Source organism: Limulus polyphemus, unplaced genomic scaffold (assembly GCF_000517525.1).
Source record: "Limulus polyphemus unplaced genomic scaffold, Limulus_polyphemus-2.1.2 Scaffold3715, whole genome shotgun sequence".
Lineage (NCBI taxonomy): Eukaryota > Metazoa > Arthropoda > Merostomata > Xiphosura > Limulidae > Limulus > Limulus polyphemus.
Window position 1 is genome coordinate 54,856 of NW_013669325.1, and position 22,640 is coordinate 77,495.

The window sequence follows — 22,640 nt, forward strand, 5'->3', positions numbered from 1 at the left end:
CAAAACATTTCCATAAATTTCTTTGATATTCTTTGTGGCTACAGAAGCATTGTTGCCCTTCTTGTATTCAAACAGCATTACATGCCAAATGTGTGTCTCGTCATGTGCCATCACTATAAGTGATTAGAATATACTAAACTTTACACATTATATACGCTATGCTAACGTGACATTTAGGTGGTTCATTTAATTATTATACATGATGTACATTTTTTTGGGGAGTGGTTAATGAGTGTGTTCCAAAATGTGACATTAATTTCTTGACGACCTAATATAATTAAAATAAAAAATATATTTTTAAACACTATTCAGTTATTTTAAAAGAAAACATGATAATTAAATATGTGAAACTTTTATGAAAATTTTTAAATGAAATGTAAAATAAGAGAGCTAAAATTTTCTTTATTATAAATTGATAGCATTAAGAACAAAGTTCATTTAAAGTATTTAGCAGAGACTGAAGTACAAACATTTTTCTCAAACATAAATTTGCAGAATAGGAAATTGGCAAAGGTTGGAAAAGTGTGGACACATGCATCTATGGCAAGAATTATCTGTGTCCTTCACTTGTTTTCTCAAATTACCACATCACGTGGCAGTTTACAGAACATTACAGAATACTGATTTAGCACCATTTACTTGTCTTGGTTACTGACTGGTGCAATAGAGTCAACTAATGACTCTTTTACTGGGAAACTTGGAGTTTTGGTTAAATTACTTGCATGTTGCATTTGGCTTAAACTCTTAATGCTGCTTGGTTCCATCTGTCTGAACTTTATGACTTTCTACAAAAGTTATTACTGCAACCATGAAAGGCATGGAAAAAGAACGGTACTTACTCATGCATTGTATCTTTCTACATCAAATTTCCAATTCTTTTTAAGTCTTATATTACTCATTTTGCTACTGATTTCTAGACATGGACTACAAAATTGGACTTAGATATGTATATCATGTGAATAACTGAACTAGCTTGATTATTGGAAAAACAGTCATTTATCTCTTGGTTTACCTCTTACAATATAGTTTGTGGCATAAATTGGACTTAGATGTGTATATCATGTGAATAACTGAACTAGCTTGATTGTTGGAAAAACAGTCATTTATCTCTTGGTTTACCTCTTACAATATAGTTTGTGTCATAAATTGGAGTCACTGTTTTAAGCTCATTCCTAGTCTCAACAGTGTTTGGAAGTTTATCAATTAAAACTAGCTTGATTGTTGGAAAAACAGTCATTTATCTCTTGGTTTACCTCTTACAATATAGTATGTGGCATAAATTGGAGTCACTGTTTTAAACTCATTCCTAGTCTCAACAGTGTTTGGAAGTTTATCAATTAAAAATAATTATATTCTATTTGTGTTATAGCACAGGTACCTGAATTTTAAATGTACATTTCTAACTGACAATAAGATTGGGCCAAAATGTTAGCCTTAATGTCTTGATTCCATAGAATATACTATGTATGCAGACTTATCTGATATATTCAGTGGTGGAAAGATATTTTTTTACATTTCATGTTGTTCTTTAATAAACCCTTTGTAATTACTCATGATAACAAAATCATGAATTCTGTCTGTCAGTGCTGGTAACACTACTGAAGTATGAATGCGATGCAGTTAAACAATCATGCATCTTTTGTTAGCCACTTCACTGTTTTTAGTATAAAAGAAACTTCTTTTTCTGGAAGGGATCTCCTTTTCTGAGGGTAAACATTCAAGACCTTTATTTGTCAGGTAAATAAAATTAAAATTAAATCTTTATCATTCCAAAAAGAACACTAACATGATAATACAATTGTACACAGAGAGCTTATCTGTACATTGTTCAATAACTTTAAAACAATCAATAAACGTGTAGAATACAAAAAGTAGGGACAAGCATGGCACAGTAGTTATTGTGTCTGAACGGAGAATCCAAGGATTCTCCCCATTAATAATAATTGTATATTGGATATTGTACAACAGTGACATTCAAATCCCACTATTCAATCAGATGAGAGTAGCTAAATCATTTTTAGTAGCTATCACTGACTAACGGCCTTCCCTCTAGTTTATCAGTTTAAAATATGAAGAGTTATATACAGACTTGCATAGCTTTGTGTGAAAATTTCAAACAATATTTGAAGAAGAATAAAAGGAGGTTGAGATGATGAAGTAACTTTTATCTTTATATATTAGTATTTACAAAATAGAAAAGAAAACTTCAAAGACATTTATTGCACCTTTACAACTCATTCTCAGCCCCCTTTGGAGACTCCTGTTTTCATACCATCTTTAGAATTTTTTTATAATTATCCTTTTTACTAAAACAAAAACAAAAAACAATTGTTTTATTTAGTAAACAGTTTCAAATGTTCTCTAAGTTATAAATCTTTAATAAGATAATAGAGTAATACTAAAAATATCCTAAGATAAGCAAGAAAACTGTAAAAATAGAAAAATATTATAAATGTAAAATACACCTAAAAGTAAACAATATATCCTACAGTTACTTATGTAAAGAACTAGGAAATAAAATACACATTTTTGTAGCTATTCAACAATTTAATTCTGCCTTCACTACAAATATAATAAAGAGCAGAGTAATATCTTGTTTGTTTCTAATAAGACGATATCTGATATACACAAGTAGTCACCGATTATAACTATTTAATACGTACCTGAAGGTTCACAATGTTGCCAAATTTGGAAAAATGTTCATTTAACTGTGTGATGGTATTCAAATGTCGAGGAACCTTTCTCACTTCCAGTGTACATCTTCCTTGGTTTGGTATAAAAGGTTTCTTTGAGTCTAAACGGTTATAATCAAATGGCCTTCGCTTGACATTGGTCATAACACTCGGTTGTACAGATACAGAAGAGACTAGACCAGTACCAATGCTATTATGGGATGCTGTAACAACAATGCTTGGAGGTATTTTAGGTTCAAAAACTGGTTGACTTCTCAAGGAGGTTGTTGACACTATTAAACCAAGGAAACAGTATCATGGTTAACAAATTAATAATTGTAAGTCAAATCAACAGATCAAACACTTTCTTACAAGTTTTATTCTGCTTACAACAAGAATATAAAGAAAAACCAACCTATAGGATTGTCAATTGTAGGAACACCAATTAACTCTCTTGTTCTTTGTGGTGGAGGAAGGAACATTGGAGGAGGTCCATGAGGAATAGATAACCTTACTGGAGGCATTCCTGTATCTTTTGGGCCCCAAAAGGGTTGATGCATTCGGAATGGTCTTTTAATGCCTGGTGCTTCAGGATTGTATGGCTCTGGAGCATATGACTCTTTAAAGAAATGAACCAACTTTATATTTTCACAATAATAATTATTAAATGTTTAATAATTTCTATAAAGAAAAGCTTAAAACTTCTCCAACATTACAAACACAAGAGTTTATGTTCAAAGATTAACATTAGACATAACTCACAAAACAGGTTATAGTACTGACAGTACACAGATTTATAATAAATTATCTTTACAGTATTGAATTTCTGGAATAGTAGACAAAATCTTTACACAACTAGAAAAACATTTGTGGCCTATCGATGCTACCAATCTTCTAAACAAAACTGTTAAAAACTTGAGTGGCTTTGAGAGAAATCTTACAGAATATGGGTGTCCATGAGTTCAAATTGTTTTTGAAATTAAGGAATTTGGTAATCTATTTAACATGTACAAAGTTTTGTTTTTAGACAGGTAGTATCTTGGACAGATCTGGATCAACCAAACATTGTTTATGTTTGAATAAGAGGCATTTCGATAACCTTCATGTTATCTTATGTAAGAAATATGCAACTAGACCTGAAAGTGAAATGCATACAGAATGTTGAGATTAGGACAAATATATACCAAAAGATTCCAGAATATGCTTTGCAATATACAAGCTTTGTGTTTGAGGAACCAAATTATTCCAAATCTATCCAAGATATACAGATAAATCATGAAATTCACATCATTAAGAAAAGTGTGGAAACTTTCATCAAACAATAAAATTAATTTCAATTTATTTGATTACTTAGTAAACTGTTCATCTTCACAGTTTGGCCTTTATATACAGCACAACTTCATGAACATAACATTAGCCACATGTTCTCTCCTGCATAGAGCATGCACAATAACCACCAAATGTTAGACAGTTGATAGCTCCAAAAACAAAGATAACCATACATTTTGGTCACAATTGGGTAAATTAACTTATCTTGTATAATATAAGGAAACAGAAGTTTATTCTATTGGCCTTGTACCTACTCTCTGTTTTATGCTGCTATATTACATACTACGACTGATATTAGTGCACTAGTGCAACCACACTTGTACATTACACATTTATTACATCAAATAAAACCATTATTGGCCTTGTACCTACTCTCTGTTTTATGCTGCTATATTACATACTACGACTGATATTAGTGCACTAGTGCAACCACACTTGTACATTACACATTTATCTACATCAAATAAAACTATTATTTCTCCAATTCTTACCTGAAGGACTGAGAGGTAATCATAATTAATATGTGATAACGAAATTTCTATATCAGGGCAATATTAAAAATAATTAAGTACTGCCGTAGTAGGGATCGTGATGAAACAAAATGACAGCCATAAAAATCGACCATTTAAAACCATCTTTAAAATGTCTATATATCAACAATGACTATTTCACAGTATTGGCTGAGCAAAAACTAAAGCTTACTGTACTTATAATTGTGTGCTTTCTTATAGCAAAGCCACATCGGCCTTTCTACTGTGTCCTCCGAGAGGAATCAAACCCCTGTTTTTAGTGTTGTATTTATAAAGTCACCTAAATCACTATAAACATGTTTATGGAATGAATTAAAATTTCACTATTTCAACAAATTTTCATCTAAGTAAGCAAGTGACTTTTCCAGATAAGTGTACAGAAAACATGAAAACTTTATTGTTCTACTTATTTCACATAACCCCTACATCTGGGTTCCCAATTATTCCTGTCTTGTATGGAAAAGGATAAAAATGGATAATGAATTGGATGAGGCATTACTCTAGACATATAATTAGATAGGGTAGGTTTGAAGAAAGCCTGATGAGTAAAATCAAATCAGGTATATGTGGCCCCACGCTTAATATTCTGGCGCACAAAAAATATAGCTAATAAAAAGGAAATAAACAAGTATAATAAAAAAAATTTAATTTTATAAGTAGAGATTAATATCTACGTAACCTAGCTAGCTACAGTGATATAAAAAGTTTTAATGCTACAAAAAGTATTGAGACAAGTCAAACTAGAAAAACCAAACTACTTAAAATTAGAAAAATGTTATCCCTACTTCGGCTTAGATTAAAACAACTACAGTGATTTGTCAAAGTGGGGGAAAGAAAATTTTAAAATTCTAAGTAACTCAGTTTCTTGTTTCAATACTTTTTGTAGCATTAAAACTTTCTATATTACTATACCTAGCTAGGCTACATATATATTGACCCTTACGTGTCTTTATAAAATTTTAAAATTCTTTATTAGCTACATGATCAGCCAAAAGACTGTTTAGCTACCTTAAAAATATGAGAAACCTAACTGTGATAATAAACTGCTGATTGAATTACATTCATGTCAGTTTCTACGAAAAATTAACTTATAATGAACTACTGAGTGATAGAGTGATCCATGAAATAATATAAGGAATTGAATAATAAAACCTTTTGGCTCAGAACACTGAATCTGATATACACCAAAGGAAATTATATTCAAAACAGAAATATTAAGCATGCAACATTCTGCAGGATATAAACATAAACAAATCATAACATTTCAAATTGTAATTTATAATCTAAATTTTAATATTACCCAAGTTTTAATATCTTAAAAGGAAATATTAAAAAATTCTCAATCTTCACTTCTCTGTGTCACTTGACAAATCTGCACTCCAATTTACACACTTTAGATTTTCTTCCTACCCTAGTACGATTTTCTGAATGTCCAACTAACTAGAAACACATACTATAGTAAATTTAGAACCTTCAATCTTCTTGCTTTGCGAGACATGAAAACAAAAGTCAACCACAACATAAACATGACATGTCATTTTGTCTTTCAAAAAACATCAATAATTCTCTCTGGCATTGCTATGGTATTATTTATATCTAACAAGAAGAGCAACTCTATTTTTACAAGATTCCTTACACTTTTATTTAATTTTGGTGTCCATACATAGGTAGATATTTAACCTCAGCTTCATCGCTTGTGATCGTGTTTTTCTGGACTGACCAGCTAACAAAATTTTTTAACCTATTTATAAGTTACTTAGAAATCCAGTTAAATTACTGCAGGTTTTGGACATTCTATTCTAGTGTCTGACACTATGTTTTTGTGTCCTAAAATACACATCTGAAAAGAACATCAATAATTTTGTGTAAAACCAACACAGCATGAAAAACCTAGTTCTAAGGAAGTACAATCAAGTACAAATTAGTAAAATAACTTTTAATTTTAATTTAAGTCAAACATTTCTTGTTTTTATGTATATTTTGTATTTATTGTAAACAGAAATAACTAAAGTGTAAAATGTAGAAACTTATCAGCTTTTATTTAATGTGATTGTAGACTTATTTGTTGTTTACACTAAGTTCTCCTGCTGTGGTTAATTGCCTGTCATGTACTTAGATAGAGTCTAAATGGCATCATAAAGTTATAAAATGAAAAGGTTAGATAGCTGAGACTATTAGGATAAATAACTGTAACAGTCGTTTATACTGTGAAGCTCTTATAGAAAAAATTGTATTATTGATTTTTTTAATTTTTTCCCCTGTACGTCAATTACTTTGCTTTAATAAACCTTTGGTATTCATTTAAAAGGTTCTAAAGGTTATGCAAATGAAACATTAAAACTTTAAGGTGAAAAGAAATGTTTCTATTCTTATTATAAAAATCACCTTTGATTCAGCAAAAGCTTCATAAATTCGCAACAAATTTTTAGTAAAAATATTTTATTAACATATCTACTTTTCTGTACACAAAAGACTTTATCTAATACAGTGTTTGTTAAATGCCTGCTAATATTTGAGAAGGTAACTTTTATAAATTCAAAATTATAGTAAACATTACCATGTGTAGCTTCACAGAAACGGAGTTGGTCCAATGGACCAATACTGTTGACAAAAATTTGACATGTTACAGTCAACATCCTAAAAGTTTGAATAATTAAAGTAAAATATTTCTTTCAGAACTTCAATTCTCTCTTCACTTTAGTATTTGGCCTTTTTTCATTTATCATCAGTGTCATTTGAGCACTGCATACCAAATTCACAAAAACTAAGCCTATTTCTGCTCTCATCACTACAGGATTGATTTTACTGTTTCATATTTCTACACTAATTGTATAAGCTCAATAAAAAAAAGTGATTACATATTACATATTTCACATCAGTAAACTACGATGATCTTAATTTTTACAATTACTCAAAATTAAGGCTGAATGGTAGTTTAATTGACATTCACAATTTGCTGTTAAAACCCAAACATTCACTAAATTACAATAATAATTATAACTTATCTTCTTTCTGAAGCTTTTTTCAGTTGTACTGGTACAAAATGGTGTAAAAAATAAGCTCAAAAATTCACTTTACTGGTTGACTACTTTTAACCTCCTATTAAAACTGATTAGCTACAATGAATATATGTTGTCAACTTAACAATAGTGGGAATAAAAAAACTTCCTAATAATAATAATATTTTATTACTTTCAATTTGCTTGAGCTATTTACTTAAAACCCATCATATACTATTTTACTGCATGTAAAAGGTAAGTGTCAACATACATTTACATACAAATGTTATCAACACTAAAAAAATTCTAGGCACTGACCAGGTGGTGGGGGAGGATGAGCGGAAACTCCAGGTGGAAATGGAGGACGTGTGAGAGGTGGCTGCCCATGAAGGGGCAGCAGAGTTGGACGAATGCCTGGTGGTGGAGGAGCTGAAATTGTCCAACATACATAATGAAACACAAAGTAAAGTAATCAAAATATACGAGTTATGAGTATTGTGTATGTATAGTGAATGTTTACAAGGTAATGAACTTTAAAATGCTGTAAGTAGAAAATCTGGAAAACTCTGTATTAGCCAATGAAGCAGCTAAGCATAAATCTGTCTTTATGTTAGATAGCTACACTGCTATGACCCAGATCTTTTTACAATTCTTCACAAAGTAAGATTTCTTGTATTCCGTTAAAAATGACTTTAGCAGGAAAGCATTTTACAAGGTATCACCTATTCTTATTCAAAATATAATGAGTCAGATGTTATTTCAAAAAATATGTCAAGCTATAAATAAAGGGTGGGGTGGGGGAGGGTAAGAAGATAAAAGAACTTTTAATTTTTATAACTTGAGATAAAACAGAGTTATTACAGTTGATGTTAAGATTTTCTCAAATACCTTGCACATTTACATGAGGTGCACTGCTAGAAGTTGGCCCAAAGCCAAGCAAGGAGACATCTTCAACAACAACAGGGTCAGTTCCGTGGTCAAATGGACACATGTCGCCTTGCATGCAGTATCCCTTTTCTGTTAAAAAGATTATTGACAATACAATAAAAAGCTAATTAGCTTAGCTGATTGCAAGCATAAAACAAATAACTATCATTTAACTATATATAATTTGCAGTTAAAATCTTTATTTTTTTCAGAACTTTAATGTATAAACCATTATATATCTTCTTTGTGATATAACAATATCAAATAACTACTCTTAGTATGGGAGAAAAATAGCAAGCACTGTCGATGAAAAGATACAAATAAACTTTCTCACTTATACTTCGATGCAAATGCATTGTATATTAAGCAATCATAGCTGCTTCAATGTTTATTTTAGTTCTAACACATGAAACATTTTTATACATCAATCATGTATATATATATACAAAGCAATGTTTTCAGCAATGCACCATACAGACCATCAAAGTCTCTGCAACGTTTTGTTCCTCTGTTAGGATATGGACCAGTAGTAACAGGGGGTACACCTGGAGCAGTGGAAGATACTGGATCAGCAGTAGTTATTGCTAAACTTGGACCTGTGCTGTGAGGAGGTACACGATAATCTGTATCCCCATGATCAGCTGGATGCTGTAGAGTTTCTCCTTGGCCACTTGAATTTTTTTTTATATGTGCTGAAACAATTTGGAATCAAACATATTTAAGTACTTTCAAAATACATGTACATCCATTACTACTTTAATTGTAACTATTAATTATTTTATAACATATATAACATATGGAGAACAAGGAGTCATTTAGACTACAAAGTTGTCCCTGCACATCCAACTCCGAGAAAAAGAAAATAAGAAATTAAATTCATATATTTTTCAGGAAATCATTGATTCTAAAGATATGGAGATGCACCCCAAAAGATGCAAATTAGCCACAGCCTCAACTTTTCACTTGTAAACCTCAGTGTGTGAAGGTAGATGTGAAGTATCTGCAACAATGTGTATATAACAAATCAATTATTTCAACCAATTAGCATTACCAAAATGAAATAATTGAGATATCTGCATTTTCAATTCAAATGGAACTCGTTCTATAGGCCCTTCAAAGCCTCTCCTCCTGATTGACAGCAGATGCTTTGATAAAGTAAGTAATATGAGCAGCCTATTCTCTGGTGTGCCAGCATAGGTTGAAGAAATAAACTCTGATTCAGTGTACAACCACTCACTCAATCTTGGGCTGCAAGAAGTAAGCTGAAACATGCATTATGTTCCAGGAGCACTAAACTTCATCCATGATGCTTCTAATTTATATGAATGAAAGAGGCTGGCTTTAAGATTTTTTATTATTATTATTATTTTTTAATCATTTTAATTTAGTTTAGAGGATGGAACAGCCGAGATGGACCAGTAGGTCCCAAGTTGTTCCAAAACGATGTGTTGTGTTATATGTCATCTGCAAGTCTGAAAATCATAAAAAGCAATACGAGTCTGTTTCTGGTTGCAGGAAGTAGTGTGCAATATTTTAACCCTCTGCCCAAACACATGGTGTGTGAATTAAGTAGCATGTTTCCCATGTTTTTTATGCCTATGAAGAAATATTGGCAACTTTGTTGGCTCCTCAAGATGACAAAAGTGCAAGAAATGTAAGAACGGCAAAGATTGCAGGGCTTTTTAAACAGGTTGAAAGTGACTGAACACACTTAAACTGTGAAGCAATATATGATCTTTGAGAGGGGTTGCCAAAATTTTACAGGACAAAGGAGCAAGTGCCCTTGATTCCCTGAAGTGCAGCATACTTGTTCTGAAATTAATCAAGGTAGAGATGAGACGATTCCATAAATATGGTTCACATAGGCTAATGAAAAATTCAAATCTAGGACCTAACTTACTGATTTTAACAGTTTACAAAATGTTCTAGCAATAATATAAACAATGAAATACAAGAAACAATTTTAAACTCCCTTCCCTTTTTATATTCAAAAATATCACCTACAGTTTTAGAGTACTTTTTCAGTACAATGAAATTACATAAAATGCAAAAATCATGTTTTACAACAAATAAGCCAAACAATACAAAAGTCAACTGAAATAACTTGAAAAATATGGAAAGAAATTGTAAAGTTTTTGTAACCTAATTAGTGATTTGAAAACGTCAACTAAAATCATATTGCACATTTCAAGGGAATAACATTTTGATACCATCCAAAAATGAACACTATCAGTTTATATTTCTTATTTCTTCCATCACTTTTTGGAGTTCAATTTTCTTTTCTTTCAGAGACATCTTAAAACTGTTAAATTTGAGGATTCATTCTTGCTTGGATGATTTCTTTAGCTTCATCTACATCCTTGTCAGCTTCCTCCTGAAGATGCTCAATCTCCTTGCAAAGCTTCTTCGTTCACTCACTTAGCTCCCTTTGTCCTGGCCATACAGTTTTTTTTCTTTGTCCAGTGTTCTTCCAAGCTCTTGCTTGTAAATACTGCTGGTACTTTGCCTTGAAGATTCTATATAATAAGTCGTGCTTAGAGAGACAATAATTTTTCCTACATTTCCAGATTTAGTTATATCATCTTTGATTATTCTTTGTGATTTGTAGGTGTTCTTAATTCTTTTTTATAAGTCAAATTTGCACTGACTGAAAAGCCTCTTTCTAATGTGGCCTATCATTGTGACAGGATCAATATCAGTTGTTCAGTAAACAATTATCCAATGCCACCTCCCTACTGTTACCCTGAAGAAAATGGCTGTGTTGACTTCAAAAAACATTATACCTTACTCCTCTGAATGGTAAAAAAAACCAATTGATAATTTTTTTGGGAAAGACGAATAGCCTCAAAGTCTCTTTAGGAAACAGAAATTTTAGAAACTTGTGCATCTGAAAACTACGTAAACTGAAAGTGAGTCTTCAAATATGCTTAAAACCATAATAGGTAACTTTGCTGGTTATTTTATCAGTGTACTTCATTATGGATACAACAAACACTGCATATTGCAGAAATAACAGTTTATCTTTCTTCCTTAAAATTAAAATTGCTCAATTAACTTCACTTTAAAAAGCTGGCACTTCTATAATAAATCTTAGTAGTAACAACGTATAAGAACTTAAATGTAGTTTGAGTATAGATATTTAGCATATCATTTATATTGGTAGTACAAGTACCATAACATAAACAAAAACACGACTGATACTGTAAAGAATGAGTCGAACATATTGAACAGAGAAAAAGAAGTAAGACTATAAATAAATGGAGATTTGTTACGCAAGGTTATCTCAGCTTCTGCACACATTTTTATAAGATTTAGATTTATAAATAAGCAGTAGCTACTCGTTTGATGGCTATATTTTTTATTTCTCTGACAATCTTTTAACTACAACAGATTGTTTTTCATTCTTATAGAATACAAAGATCAATATTAACATTTCTATTTCTGTAAACCACTTGGCTTTTTTAGTGAAGATTTTTTAAAATTTGAAGTAAGTGATATCTCAGAGGCTTAACTGTTTATTCTTGAACTTTGGATAAATAATAAATATACACATTTTTTTAATTTTAGTATTCTTGAATTCCTAGTGAAATCGAAGTTGATCTCCATTATATGTCTAGTTACACTTGAAATAGAGTAAAATTTATACTGCCATGTTCTTTGACACACACACACACCTAATGGTTGAAACTATAAAATTATCATGGTAAAGGTGAAAAGAGTACTTTTACCTTACATGAGAGCATATCAAACTGAGAATGATGTCCTTAAATCCAAAATAATTGGTAATGTTACATTGGTTTTAAGATGAAAACAAAATTAAGGAAAACATACTGCAAATTTAATATTTTCTCGTCTGGAAGTATATTTTTGATATATATTCACCTCCACACACAGAATTGCTTGATTCCTCATACATCTGTCTATGAAACTTGTATGCCACTAATCTTGAGCTAACTACCACATAAAAAATCATGTTTAACATGAACTGTGGAAGTGCATGATGACATCATCATGCAATGAAAGCCCTCCACCAACAGGAGGGCAATACAACCTCCTTGAGCAATAACTCCCCCTAAGCACTTTCGTTTGAAATATCTTCATTTGTCGAAGAGGCAAGAAGAAAGGGGACTGAAAGTGGGGAGGACAGATGAGAAGGTATGAATAGGTATCTATCAGAAATACATTTTCAGTTAAGGAAATTGTTTATTTCCAAAATGATACCTCACCTTCATACACAGAATAACTAGAATCCCACACTGAAATGGTAAATGGGCTGGTGCAAACATTAAACCAAGGTAAGCTCCCTTCAGAAAGTGCCCAAAGGGGTAAGCCCATGAATTGTGATACCAATTGTTAGGACTCCATAGGAGCACACCCGTGGGAGACTGCATTTTGTCACAACCAGGGCATACTCTTCACCTCGAAGAAAACAGAGAAAAAAACAAAAAGCCTCAAGTGTTGCAGGGATGGGTAGAATTTTATCATGACCAACTGAGCACCCACACACAAGTGGTAGGCGAGCCAAGAAGTGTAATGTGGTTAGCTCGCAATCAGACCATACTGTGTGATGGTGTGCATGTATCACCTTGACTCAGCTACATAGACAGAGACAAGGACGACAAACCCTTCCCACTGCAGAAGAAAGGCACACAAGCTGTTTGAGGGGTGACCAGCACAGTATAAACAATGCCACCACTGCCCCACCTCTCACCATATTGTGCTGTACACAACCAGTGAGGAACTCTTCAAGGCTTTTCATCCCAGTGGCTAGGAACTGGTAAGTGGAAAAGATATCCAGTGCTCCACTTGAAGAAGGGTGGTGGAGAATTCTCATTGGAGAGACCCGGAGAAGTGCCTGGATCCCTTTCAGATGCCTGCCAGAATGGTCTTCTGATGGAGACAGTGCAATGGGTAACCACAAAACCCTATTTTTAAAAGCTGGCCCACAAGAGCCAAAGAAGTGGATGGTCACTTCACTGGTGCTAGCTTCTTCCATGACAGTCAATGGTATGGTAAGGTTTGGATCAGATAATTGAATAATTTTAATACCATGAGGATACTTCTAGTGGTTTCGCTAAACTACCTGTCCTAACAGTGAGACAGTGGTAAAGACAGGGAGTATGGGTTGAACTCTTTCTGTTAACACTGGCCCACTACAAATTTTAGAAAATAGGACTACCCTGGTAGGCAACATCAGCCACCTGGTGGGATCCTATAAAAAAAGAAGAAGAAAATGTACTTATCCTTATCAAAGATGGTATGTAGTTTTATTGAAGAACAGTGACTGAAAAGAGTCGAACTCCCACAAGAGATGAAACTTTCAGATGATGAAGATAATGGGAGATGAACATATGCAGATTCATCCACATGTCAACCTGAAGGATCTCATCCAAGAGAAGGAGACAGTTGATAAATCTGATGCAACCAAATGTGAAAAAACTATCTTAGGATGAAAGGTACAGTTTAGTTAGAGAGCAAGTACAGTGAAAAAGAATGCCAGAAGCATCAATGGCATAAACATTTGAATGTAGGCAATGACAGGCAAAAATATGAAGAAAAAATTTCTTCAGAGAAAAAGGTATAATGAACATGAAGCCACTGGTTTGAGTAAAGCATTTGTAAGAGCATGTAAAACCATATCAAAGTCCCAGTCAGGCATGGGAGTAGGAGGATGGGGTCGGTGAAGAAGGAAGGAAGGCTTGGAACAAAGTGGAGAGAACAGAAGAAGTAAAACCTGACAGTAATGAGAATGGAGCAATGTGGTTGATAAAGCCACCCAAAAACCAGCAATAGTGGAAAACTACAATTCATGGTTGAACAACTTTGTGAAAAAGGTTGAAAAGTGGGCCACATTAGGATGGCCCAGAAGAATGGAAAGGTTGATGGACCATCATCGAAAAACCCACCACTTCTGTCGACAAATGGGCAGAGTTGAAGGATAACAGGAATAGGATAAGAAAAAAGCTACACATTTGGAAAATCCAGCCATGCAGGCAATGGACTAGACAAATTCCACACATGAAGATGAAGGGACAACACCCTTGAGTGAATAAAAAATGAGGTTGGAACAAGGAGAGTGGAAATGGAGCAGAAGAGGGGCTTGGACACTAATTGATGAAGCAGAGGAAATCAGGATTGTGCCAGCCAAAGAAGCACCACCAACAGGACCCAACAAGGAGTGTCATGTATCACAGTGAGGATACAATGGAGAAGAGGAATAAGAGAATAAACATACAGAAAAAGGTGAAACCAGTCCTAACTGAGAGCACAGACAATCAGGGCTGAAGGATGAAGCAATGGAGACCTAAAGAGGGAAAGTTTAGTGCTCAGAGAGGTGATGACATTGATGAGAGGCATGCCCAACTGTGAGCAAACCCAATGAAAAACCTGAGAGTGGAAAGACCACACCATGGTTAAAGCCCTGTCCAGCTGAAAGAAGTAATCTGCCACCAAGTTAAGAGCCCCTGGCACATGACAAGCCTTTAGACAAATCCAATGGAAATAAACCCAAAATAACAGGACCAATGTGTAGAAATAAGAGTCCTCGAATAGGTACCCCCCGATGGTTGATTCAAGAAACAACTGCGGAATTTTCAGAGTGAAACATAACCAACTGATCCATGAAAAGAGAAAGGAAATGGGAAAATACCAGACAGATGGCACAAAGGTCAAGGATGTTGACACCCACACACCCAAAGTCCTGCAGTCATCCAGATATGCCTCCTCCTCAGCCCTACAGAGAAGTATCTGTGAAAAGATAAGAGATCTGGTTGGGGCAACAAAGGGATGCCCACTACAATGTTGGCTGGCATGGTCCAACCACCAGGACAAATCCTCAAGAAGAGAAGAAAGGAAGTGCACAAACAAAAACAACAGATTCTGAAAAAGGTTCCACTGGTCCTGCAATTTCCACTGGAAGAAGCACGTGTGTGTGCAGCCAATAAATGAATGAGCAGTTCAAAGAAAGTCAGAGTTCCCAAAAGCAAAATAACCTCATGTATAGGATGAAAAAAAGAAATATAAACCTTGGTGACAAAACATTACATTGCTCATAAGCTAAGTGGTGAAGGCTGAGCCCAAATTAAATGAGAGTTGAAGAAAACAACCAGCTGTACCAAATACAAGGTGGGTGTGATAAAAAGATTTGGAAGGCTTGACAAGCTAGCCTAGCTGAGCAGACTCCTGCAGAAAAATGAAGGTGTGAGAGAAGGAGTCCTCTTGAGAAGGGGCAAAAAGAAGCCAGTCTTCTATGTAATAATGGAACCTCAGCCTCAATCCATGAACAAGGTGGACAAATACCCTAAGATTCAATTAAAAAGATAAGAAGTAAACACAACACCAAAAGGAAGAGCATGGTATCGGATGAAACAAAGAAAATATCTGGAGGATGGGGCGATCAGAATGTGTAAAAATGGTGTCCAAAATGTTAACCTTGGTCATTTACAGTCTGAGTGAAAAGAAATGTTCCATATGGATTTGTGGGATGATAAGAAACCAGTTTAAAGAAAACAGGTCAATAACTGGGCATCAGATCCCAGTATTCTTGAGGACTAAAAAAAAAGATGAGGAATAATCAGGTGTAGGGGTAAACACCCTCTTGATGGTGTTTTTGGCTAAGAGATCTGAGACCACATCTATGAAATATTGAAGATAAGGGGGAACAGAAGGAGGAAAAAAGGAAATGGAAATGGGGAGGAGGAGAAGAGGCTGTGAGTGAGAACCTGAGTAACCCATCTATCATCAGAAGAACATGAAGATTAAAGGCTGGTGAAAAGAGACAGACAGGCCCTCACAGGACCAAAAGTGACAGATGGTCATCAAAGAGATGAGTGATGACCCTGACATCAAGAAGTGGGAGGACAGGGATTAAAAGAAGGTCAGGAAACTGGGATGGGAAGGGGAGAGATGGATACAGCCACCGAAAATCTCAGGGCAAAGAAATGGAGTCTAACAAAGATAACAGAGATAAGCATAAGAGAGGCATACATTAGTTACAAAATCATTCCATCCTAACAGCTGAGGAGCCAAGTAAGATGGGACAGAGCAGAAAAAAAAAGTAAGAGCCAATGTGGTGAAAAGAAGAGAATGAACCTCTCCTCAGCATGATGAAGTGTCTCAGAAATAAGGTAAAGCTGGAGGTGATAAGAAACAGACAAAGGTGTAAAAACTGGGCACTAGAAAGAGAAATAAAAGTTAAGGGGTGTACCCTCCAAGTACGTAAAAGACATTCAAAAGACTGGGAATCGAGGAACAGAAATCAAAAACAACAGTAAGCCAGGACAACAGATTCAAGTAGACAAGGAGAGTGAGACATGTTAGTAGAGGTGTGCAGGTGTTTGAGAAATGAGTCTGCACCCTAATGTCAGGTGAAGGAGGGAAGACAAAGTAGTTTTGTTTATAGGTTTCATGTAGTAAAGCATGGCAGGAATCAAAATGCAAAAGGGAAAGAAAAGAACATACCTGCAAAATCATGACAAGGAGGAGATTAAAAAGGTGAGAATTTTCCTCCATAGATAAAGCTGTGACTAGAGCAAACCCAGTTGGAGAAGATAGATAGTCAAAATCTTCATCATCCTGATAATGTTCAAATTGGGGAGAAGGATCATCAGCTGAATGGATGGGATGAGGAAGCCAGTGAGCATGAAGGAACTCACAACAAGTTCAACAATGACTATTACATCTTCCACACACAACAAGCTCCCAGTAGCCACAACAGATACAGGGCCCATGTTAGAAACATTATCATTTTCACGATACGAAGCGAAGTTACCATTACTTGAGAATTCATAATGGGTAAGCAGGGAAGAAAATATTTTTCTTCTTTTTCCTTGGTAATAAAAAATCGAGTTAAACTTGAATAAAATTTAAGTTTCATAAACTATTAGATATCTCATGTAATTGATTAATAATTTAAAAACACGTCTGTTCTAGCCAATGCTGAAGAAAAAAAATGAAATTATTTTGAGCACAAGTGATTAGGGGAGTTACTGCTAAAGAGGGTATGTCACCTTCCTATTGGTGAAGGGCTATTGTTGCATGATGGCATCATGCACTAGTGCAGTCCATGTTAAACACGTGATTTTTAGGCCAGAGTTAGCGAAAGTCTAGTGGCATGCAAATCTCATAGGCAAAGGCACAAAAGATCAAGCTGTTCTTTGTGTGAAGGTGAGGTACGATACCGAGTATCATTTTGAAAAATTTAATTTCCCCACCTCCTTTAACATTCAAACCATACCATGATACTCTGTCTAGAGTAAGTCAATATAAGTTATTTTGTCACATTTTAAGTCTGAAAAATAAAGGGGACACATTTCTTTGTTGGAAAATTTGATATCAATTCAATGGACTTTTTACATGAGTAATGAGAAAATGACAAAGTACTAGACACTCTGTCTCCCCATTTCCTTAACCCTATGTGTATGGCAGCAATCAATGTGCACATGTAACAACATTTTTCACAGAGTTGCATTCAAAATTCGATTAAACAATTTTATCATTACTGTCAATAATCTTAGCATCAAAATATAGTTTATAATTCAAATTTTAAATCTTAATTTCAATAGAAAATATTTAAATAAATAAATAAACATAATTAAATTAAATGAATTGTTCAAAACTATTATGACTTTCCTCCAAGTGAATTACGAGCACCATACTATGCTTTGAAAAATTCGTAAAAATCACAAACAATAATCATTCCATTTGGAGCATGCTGAAATCAACCCAAAATCAAAACTTTCAATTAAAAAAAAACTTATGTATAAAATTAAATAAATAAAACTTTACTAAATAAGTTTCATCTCTGACAATTTTTTAATGCATGGAAGAATGACAACACATTTATTTTCTATATTTTATTTAATTGAATGATGCAATGCTGGCTTCAAAACAGAATGCACTAATCCAGGCATGGTAGAGTTAATAATACCTTTCAAAAGACTGCATGCTGTCACACTGAGTTTCTTCATTTCCATAAGCTTCCTATTTTATTTAATATCTGTTTCCATGACTAACTGCTTTTAATAAAGAATGAACTGATAATTTTGCTTGATGGGTTTATATCATAGCCTAACTCAATAAGTTAAGTTTTTACCTCTCTTCTGTATCTCTACTTTTGGTTGATTTAGATAGCAGATATAAAAACAATAATAATTAGTTCACTGAGCTAACTGAACAAAGACATAAAAAGAAGGGAAGGCTATATATAAATATAGGTATTTTATAACAAGTCATAAACCTGAATTGTTCCTTAAACTCAGCACAAGCCTTTAACAGAGTTTTTGTAATCAATAGGTGTGCAAACAAAAAAAAAAGATGTTTGCATACCTCTGGATCTATCTCTGGAGAATGATCGAGATCGACTTCGTGATCTGGACCCCAACGAAGGTGGGGACCAAGATCGTGTTCTTGATCGAGAATGACTCCAGCTTCTGCTACGACTCCGACTTTTACTTTTCTCTCCAGCTGAACGATCTTTGTTACCAAACTCTTTGTCTCTTGTAAATCGAGAATCTCTGTCTCTTTCTTTCTCTCTCTCTCTATCACGATCAATAGAAGAAGACACTCGGTGAATTTTGAAATCCTTATATCTATTATCATATCTATGACTAGGGTATGGCCTTCTCCATCGATCATCATTCACATATCTTCGACTTCTTCTGTCATCTGGCTCTCTAGCAGAAAAAAAAAGACAGTCTCATCTACATATCAACAACGTGATTAAAATGGTACATACTTGTATAATTTGTACCACAGTGTATATTTACTCTTGGAATAAAATTACATCTTATTTCTTTCCAGTCACAATGAAAGTATTATTATCCTAAAAATCCAATATTTAAGTAGACACAAGTCTTTATATCTTCACTAGTTTTGGAGCATTTGTCCTATTATAGCTATCAAAAGAAAAACACAGCTGTAACAAAATAATGCTAATTATCTTCTCTAAGTTAATTATCATACAAATCAGGATTCAGGTCAAGTGAAATGTAAATGATTGGCCATTCAGCCAATGCTTTCTTGAATGGTCTCCAAAAATCTTTTCTTAGTTATTCTTCTGAATTGAATCACAGACATTAAAGTACTCTTGTCTGTAAACAATGGCTAGACATCAAATAAGATAGATGAATGTTTAAAATGTCACACAAATGCAAACCAGTCAATCACAGTATGGTATTGCAAGATGGTACATTGACCTCATGGTGTCAACAGCAGAATGTGATACCATTTCCAAGCTAATGGTACATTCGCTCAGACACGTGCATAAGCCATTCCATTACCAAAAACAAAACAGACAGCTGGTAACACTAATTTTGTGCATTACAGGACCTGCATACTACCATCATTTGTACTGTAACATGCTGGTGTAATTAGCCCCAATTTCAGTCATAATCTATATATATAAATAAAGCAGAAAAATCTGTCTGTTTGTCCCTTATCTAACTACTCCTAGGTCACTGGGCCAATTTCAACCAAACTTTGTGGGATTATAGTTTGGAACAAAGGGCATGTTAATGTGAGTTAACAACACTCTTCATCCCTGTTAATGAGCATTTATTATCTTTGACATAAATTAATGTTAACTACACACATAGATGGTGCCATATCCTTACACACAAAAAATATCAAATTTTCTATAACACAACCTTCATAAAGTGTGTGTGTGGGGGTACACAAAACATCTTATATATATCTCAGAAAGTGCACTATCACTCTCTATGCAGGAATGCAATGGAAAAAAAAAACATCACTACTATTGTAATACATAAACTCAGGTAAAAATGTTCTCCAACAGCCACCATAAGGTAGATATGAAGAGTCATTTCTTGGGTTATACCCACTTCCTACTTTGCCTCATGAAGTTTCAACTTCGGCCCATAAAACACCCTTTGCGGCCAATGACCGTCAATTAATTAACCACATGAAACACTGTGGAAGAACATTAAGAGTTGGTTGCTGAAACCGGTTAACAGAAAGCACCCCTTCTGTCACTACTTTGGCTGCTACCTCTTAATACAAAGCGTATGTATACACAGTGTATACCATGTTTTAACTATGTACATATTGAGTTCTTAAAGCTTTTACAAAACATTTGGTGAAGTAATAATGAATACTGTAATAATATGTTATGTTATAAATATATTGTGTGAAAGTTATGATTTTTGTGTTATTTATCACAGCATCCACCCCACATTTTTTAAAGTTCATAACCTGGACAAAGGACAGGTTCCTCAGCTTGTTGATAATAAAACCACTAGCACAACAAAGCTAAACTAATTGAAATATTCCTAGAAGAGGGGACTGATCATACAATGTGACCTTTATCATCACCAGCCTTCTATCCCATCAATCATATACGAGAGCTTTTTGCACAGCACATCCTATCAAGTTAATCCAGACACTAAAGAGGTCCTGGAACAGTTCTTTCAGAGAATAATTAAGAATACCTCAAAACCTTATCAACAATGTCATTTTAAAAGTGCTTGACATTGGTGTCAGACTCCTCATACTGTTCATGATGACCACATTTCATACTGAAGTGGTATGTCATAAACTGTAAAGCAAAAAACAATTAAACCTGCATTAGTAAAAAACTGGATTATAAAGGATGAAGTACAAGCTTGGGCAAAACATAAAAAAAAAGAAACAGTTTAACTGATAATGTTTCGAGAAACCACCCTTAGTCAGATCTATATGTTGGCTGTTAGAATACTGGACCATCTTAAGTGTTAAAGAATGGAAGTTATCTTCATCAATGTTGAAAAATAACAAATGTAACAATGACGACTAAGTTAATATATGTGATTATGAATCCAGATATTTATTATTAAAATTACTAAAAATAACAATAGTAAAAGTAATAGAATCACGACTAGAGATAACTATTGACATTACTATAACAATATTAAAAGTAATAGAATCATGACTAGAGATAACTACTGACATTACTATAACAATATTAAAAGTAATAGAATCATGACTAGAGATAACTACTGACATTACTATAACAGTATTAAAAGTAATAGAATCACGACTAGAGATAACTGCTGACATTACTATAACAATATTAAAAGTAATAGAATCACAACTAGAGATAACTACTGACATCACTATAACTTGCTAAATTTTATATATATCCGAGTTTGAAAATCTTCTTATTCTGTAGGTTTTCTCTCTGGTTGGTGTTGGAGGGTGCACACTTAAAATCTGTGATAGAAAAGTCATTAATTATGTGTCATTTTTTGACTGAAACATCATCCTGTCAGTTTGGAAGTGATGTTCTTCTTGATGTAACATATGTATTCTCTTGCAGTTATAAAGACTGCAGCCTGTTTGTTCTATGTTACACAATAAATGAGACAATGGGATGTACAAGAAGTTTGTAAAGAAATAGGCATCTTTCAAATTTTCATTTAGGACTGTAGGACATCATAAGGTGTCTGATTTGCATAAAAATGAACTGGGGGAAAACAACAATATAACAGTGGTTTTGCTTTGCATAGCTAAATCACTATAAATTTTAACCACCCTTGTGATTAGTTCAATATATATAATATATTTTTCTAGGGGTCTTGCAAATATGCACCTATATTTTTTGGTAATAAAGATCTTAATACATAATTGACAGATCAAGAACAAAATTTTATAATATCTTAGCTGAAACCTAATTATAGCTTTTTATTGCTTTACTTCTTGCCATTAAAAACTGAGAATAAAACAACATAGTGACATCACAAGTAAAACTGTTATGTGCAAGGTTTTCTATCCCTGTCAAAATTAATCGTTTACTAAAGATGCATAGTTCCTTGAAAATTTCAAACTAAATACAAATTTTTTCAGGTACTAAGACTGAATGATGCATATTTAGTAGTACTATAATTAAAAAGCTATTCAGGAACACAAACAGTAGTTTATTTTATAATGCTAAGTACTGTATAATTCAGAACACATCGGATGAGAGTTGCAATACCTCAATAAGCTAGGTGTCCTTATTGTTGGTTTCTTTGTTTACATTTTACAGTGCTTAATACCTTTTCCAATGTTTTAGATTTTATTCATCCCAATTTGAGTATCAACACTAATCATAAAGTGAAAAAAAAGGAATGATTAATTTTCTCATTGAATAGAGTTGTTTAAACATTTGTTTAACCAAGTAAAACTTGGAATGGTCTATTCTTTCATTG

The 22,640-nt window shown here is 33.6% G+C and overlaps 1 protein-coding gene across 2 annotated transcripts in view; it reads right to left on the reverse strand.

Moving 5' to 3' along the window:
• The window catches only part of LOC106469898 (RNA-binding protein 26-like), a 95,622-nt gene that overhangs the window by 40,697 nt on the left and 32,285 nt on the right, over positions 1-22,640 (reverse strand). For both annotated transcript variants that reach the window (XM_022398476.1, XM_022398475.1), the window contains exons 5-10: positions 18,784-19,130; positions 8,937-9,149; positions 8,419-8,547; positions 7,849-7,959; positions 3,088-3,291; positions 2,664-2,965 (exon numbers count right to left, since the gene is read on the reverse strand). In XM_022398476.1, the coding sequence (XP_022254184.1) occupies positions 2,664-2,965; positions 3,088-3,291; positions 7,849-7,959; positions 8,419-8,547; positions 8,937-9,149; positions 18,784-19,130 (1,306 nt within the window). The remainder of the gene's footprint in view (positions 1-2,663; positions 2,966-3,087; positions 3,292-7,848; positions 7,960-8,418; positions 8,548-8,936; positions 9,150-18,783; positions 19,131-22,640) is intronic.